The sequence below is a fragment of the Sardina pilchardus genome, chromosome 6, assembly GCF_963854185.1.
Source record: "Sardina pilchardus chromosome 6, fSarPil1.1, whole genome shotgun sequence".
Lineage (NCBI taxonomy): Eukaryota > Metazoa > Chordata > Actinopteri > Clupeiformes > Clupeidae > Sardina > Sardina pilchardus.
The window spans coordinates 30749955-30754954 of NC_084999.1; the positions used below are offsets into that span (position 1 = coordinate 30749955).

Here is a 5000-nt window from a genome sequence, read left to right on the forward strand (position 1 = left end):
AGTTCATATTGCATCACTGCATTATGAGCAGAAGAGTGCAGGCCCACACACACATCCACCTATACACGCACACACACACACACGCTTACACACACACTTAGACACACTTAGACACTAGTTCTCAGAGACTTCCTCCAACCGCAGACAGAAAAAAACACCTCCCACGCTGTTTTTCAGACAGGAAGCCAGACGTGACGTAGCGTTTAGCGAGCGCTACTGCTGGTGCTGGTGGTCGGGTGGAGGGGTGAACAAGGGGATCAACTCCAGTGAGACGCCGCTGACTCAACACCCCCCTCCGCACCTCAGCACTCACCTGGCCTCATTACCCACCCGGCCCACCGCACTCCGTCACCCTGGGACGCGTGGCGCACTATTTCTCCATAATGTGCCATTCTCATGCCCCTCGCACGGCTTGGGCACCTCCAGCTGTCGTGACTAATGCTCCTCTGGTATTTGCAGCTCCGCCGTCGTCATTCTGATGATCGACTGAGACCACAGAGAGCGATCGCTGCGGATCAGACGCTTTATCCCCGCGCTGGAGAAGCCTCTGTTATCATGACAGTACTCTGCTTGTGCACACACACTACCAGTCCAGTGAGCTCCTCTGGATACAGAGGATGACTTCACATGAGCCCAGTGGTGTGCTATCTGTGGACAGAATGTGTGCTTATGGTGACTATGGTGAGGGAGCTGTGGGTTGCCTACTGGTTGCAGGTGAAGGCAACTCAACAATCAGCCAAGAGCAGCTAGTGCACCCTCCCTCTGGAGCATCTAAAAATGTGCTACAAAAGTGCTACAAAAATGCATTATTATTATTATTACTATTATTATTATTATTATTATTATATAGTATTAGTATTTTATACCACTGCTTGGTCAAATTTCCTATTGTGATGCGCTATTTGGAACGTGCATTATTTTTCTATATACCGCACGGCTATGAAGTAGTTCCCTAGTTTTGGGCTTATTGCACTTGAATATTAATTCGCCAATGGCAATGTAACGGTAAAAACAACAACGTTGTATCTAAGACAGCGGCAATATAAACGAAAGTGATAGTAGCAGTGGTATAAGCGGGATAATCAACTCCGCGCCCTGTGCGTTTATAGGAAAATAATGCACTTATCGAAGTGTAAAGTCCCCTCCGCCTGCGGCGTCGGGTCCTTATTACCACTTCGAACGTGCATTATTTTCCTATAAACGCACGGCGCGTCGTTGATTATCCCTTACATAACTACTACTACAATTCAAATATATCAAGAATATCAGAACCCTGCAGTAGCACCCAACCCAACCCATGGCATATGTGTTCTCTCATAATGTGGATTTATATTCCTCTGCTCTTGCTGTTACACTCAGAATAGTCACACTCACTGAGTAAGCCATGCCAACCCGAAGCCAAGATGCTCTAATCTAATGGAATAGAAATGAATGCTGATGATGGTCGTGACAGCAGGCGAGCTGTGGTCCCTGAGTGGGCGACTGGGCACTGGGTCGGGGGTCGGGGGTCAGGGGTCATACCTGTCCATTTTGATGCGCACCAGCAGGGGCTCCAGCCAGCCGGTGGTGCACTCGCAGTGGGCGTCCAGGAAGGTGATGACCTGGCCGGTGGAGAGCGCCGCCCCGCGCAGACGCGCCCGGATCAGGCCGGAGCGCTGCTCCATCCGCACCACCCGCACCGGAACCTCCAGCTTACGCACGTACTGCTCCAGCGGACGCTTCAGGAAGTCTGAGGGACGGATGGACAGACAGAGATATGAAGAGAGAAGGAGAGAGAGAGAGGCCAAAGGGGTTGAGAGAGAGATAGAGAGAGAAAGAGATATAGAAATCCAAAGGGGTTAAGAGAGAAAGAACGACAAAGAGATAGGACAAAGGGGTTGAAAGATACATATATAGAGAGAGAGAAAGAGAGAAAGAGATGGAGAACGAGAGAGAAAAGAGAGAGGCCAAACGGGTGAGAGAGTGAGGGATGAAGAGAAAGTGAGCAAGAGAGTTGAGGGGAGTAGATGACAAGATGAGGGGAAGACAGGGAGAGATTTGGGAGAGAGAGAGGAGAGAGTAAGAGAGAGTGTGGAGAGATAAGACAGAGGACGACCAGAGAGAAGGAGAAAGAAAAAGTGGGGAAGAAAGAAAGAAAGAGTGTTACAAATTGCGATACATTCGGGGTGTGTGTGTGTCTATCACACGTGTTGGGAACTTGGAGAATAATGATGTCCATTACTCTGGAAAATATCCTTAATGGCAAACAAACGGACACACACCCTTAAACATGTGCAGAGTCCAGAATAGCACTGCACTCTATAAACCTTGACTACATCAGCATTATCGCCCTGGCATACAAACACACTTATGCTCCTTATCTCTTATCAGAGAGCTAATAAGGGATAGAGGGCTTAACATCGCATAACAATCAATATTTACCCACAGCAGCCACACACACATGCACAGAGTGGAAGGGCCATGAGATAACGCAAGGAGCCGGAAATATAGACCACTTTCCTCAGTGTAGTGGGCCAACAGTACAACAGCAACACAAATACAAACTCTGCACAAATAGCCAAGGCTAGCGGACTGAAAAACATCCCGTGCACACATGAGTGTGTGTGTGTGTGTGTGTGTGACATGAACCGTGGCATGAACTTTTGCATAAAACCTCACATGCAAACACTTCCTTGACTTCAATGTAACATGTTCTCCATTGCCATCCATAACAAAACTGTGTCACACACACACACAGAGGCATGGGATAAATGGACACACTGATGTTTTTTTACCAGTTGGAGGACAAAAGGTCAACAGTCACCATTTCCCTCCAGATGTCCGCTCAGAGGTTTACTGTATTACACACACACACACACACACACACACACACACACACACATATTACACACACACACACACACACACACACATCCTGACCTCTTTCGCTGGCATCGTCCACCAGCACGATCTCCTCCAGTAGTTTCCGTGGTGAGCGGTTGATGACCGAGTGGACGGTGCGCAGCAGGGTGGTCCAGGCCTCGTTGTGGAACACAATCACCACGCTTGTGCGAGGGAGATCGTCAGGATACAGCTTATTCTTACACCTACACACACAAGCACACACACAACACAAACGCTCAGTTACACTTATGGGAAACTTGTGTGTGTGTGTGTGTGTGTGTGTGTGTGTGTGTGTATGTGAGAGGATTTCCAATGACACACATTGGAAAGCCTAATCAGAGAGAATGAGAGAGAGCGAGAGAAAGAGAGAGGGAAAGGCAGAATGGAAGAGAGAGATCAGCAAGAATATTAAAGTCTTGAGAGGATTACGTAACACCTGGTTGCCGTGCCAACCAGCCTGCAGGGGAACAGGAAGTCCAGTGTTTTAAGAATGTGGGGCAAACAAGTGCATGCACACGCTCAAAAACACAAAAACACAAACACACACACACACACACACACACACACACACACACACACAGAGTTCTTCTTCACCAATCCCCCCGCCAGGCTTTTGTCTCCATCCACCTGGAGCCCAAATGTAGAGGAATGGAGCCATCAGCCGGAAGGGAGCGGCGGCAGGACAGAGAGGAGGATGGGATGGCACACAGGTAGAGTAGAGTCAGCCTTCTGCTATGTGCAGCTAAAGGTCAGCTGCTCTTGCTTCACAGCTCTGGCCACTGGCAGTCCGGATGGAATGCAGGTTTAGTGTGTGTATATGTGTGCGTGTGTGTAACGTGTGTAACGTGTGTAATTTGATTGTGTGTGTGTGTGTGTGTGTGTGTGTGTGTGTGTGTGTGTGTAATGTGTGTAATGTCCGTGCGTGCATGTGTGTGTGTGTGTGTGAGTGTGTGTGTGTGTGTGTGTGTGTAATGTGTGTGTGTTCACTGAAACCTTCTCTGCTTTAATACGAGCCAACAGACACCGGAACATTCCTTTAAAACGGCTGTTTTAATGGAAGCCGGCCATTAAAGTTTTCCAACTAACGGACTGCAGGCCCATGCAGTTAGCTGTGCCTGAGCCAGAAGCCGTGCGGTGCAGCTGGGAGCTGCGGGGGGGGAGAGTGGGGTAGAGGGTGGAGGTGGGGGTGGGGGTGGGGGTGGAGGTGGGGGTGGGGGTGGGGGTGGCGCTGCCACATGACATGCCTCCAGCTGGCAGCCTCTCCCTGGGTGTGCCAACTCCACTACACGCATGAGCCTACAGCCACTCTACATGCGACCACATGAACATGGACAGACAGACAGACAGGGAGAGAGAGGGAGAGGGAGAGAGAGAAAGATGGGTGGGACAGAGAGAGAGAGGGAGAAAGAGAAAGAGAAAGAAAGAGAGAGTGAGGGAGACAGACAGAAACCGAAAGAGAGCTGAAGAGAGGGAGCTAGAGAGAGAGATTTCTCTGCCTCTCCGGTACCTACATCAAAGAACGAGCTGGGAGTGCAGCCAAGACTCTGATATTGTGTGTGTGTGTGTGTGTGTGTGTGTGTGTCTGTGTGTGTGTGTGTAAGTGTACACGTAACACACACTATTCCCAGCAGCACAGCTGAAGTCGGGAATGTCAACACCCTCAGAGAGATCTACCCATATTACCCACTGCCAAAACGGCCTCTGCTCCCTCCACAGACGCACTGGCTGGGAGTCAGTATGAAGATGTTTCACAGCGCTGTTCCTCATTAGGGAGAATGACTAACACTGATCCCTGTTCACTTTTACTGACCCACAAAACAGACATGCCTGATGAAAATCATTAGCGCTGACTCTTAAAGAACATCTGAAATACATCGCAAAGGCCATTCAAGTGGTCAAAAGCTCATTTGACTGAGAGTCTCTGTGTCTGTGCCAGACTCTCTCTCTCTCTGTGAGTCTGTGTAAACACATTCATCACCTTCAGAGGGGGAAAAAAATGGAAAATGTCACACTCACACACCATGTAACTTGACAGAGTGTGACGTAGTCACGACGAGGGCTACATCATGTGTGTGCTCTCAAAGCATGTTCTCAGAGCATGAGACAGCACACTTGTG

At 49.3% G+C, this 5000-nt stretch overlaps 1 protein-coding gene across 2 annotated transcripts in view; it reads right to left on the minus strand.

Moving 5' to 3' along the window:
• Positions 1-5000, minus strand: part of galnt1 (UDP-N-acetyl-alpha-D-galactosamine:polypeptide N-acetylgalactosaminyltransferase 1) — a 42012-nt gene that overhangs the window by 11979 nt on the left and 25033 nt on the right. For both annotated transcript variants that reach the window (XM_062539369.1, XM_062539367.1), the window contains exons 5-6: positions 2920-3086; positions 1522-1729 (exon numbers count right to left, since the gene is read on the minus strand). In XM_062539369.1, the coding sequence (XP_062395353.1) occupies positions 1522-1729; positions 2920-3086 (375 nt within the window). The remainder of the gene's footprint in view (positions 1-1521; positions 1730-2919; positions 3087-5000) is intronic.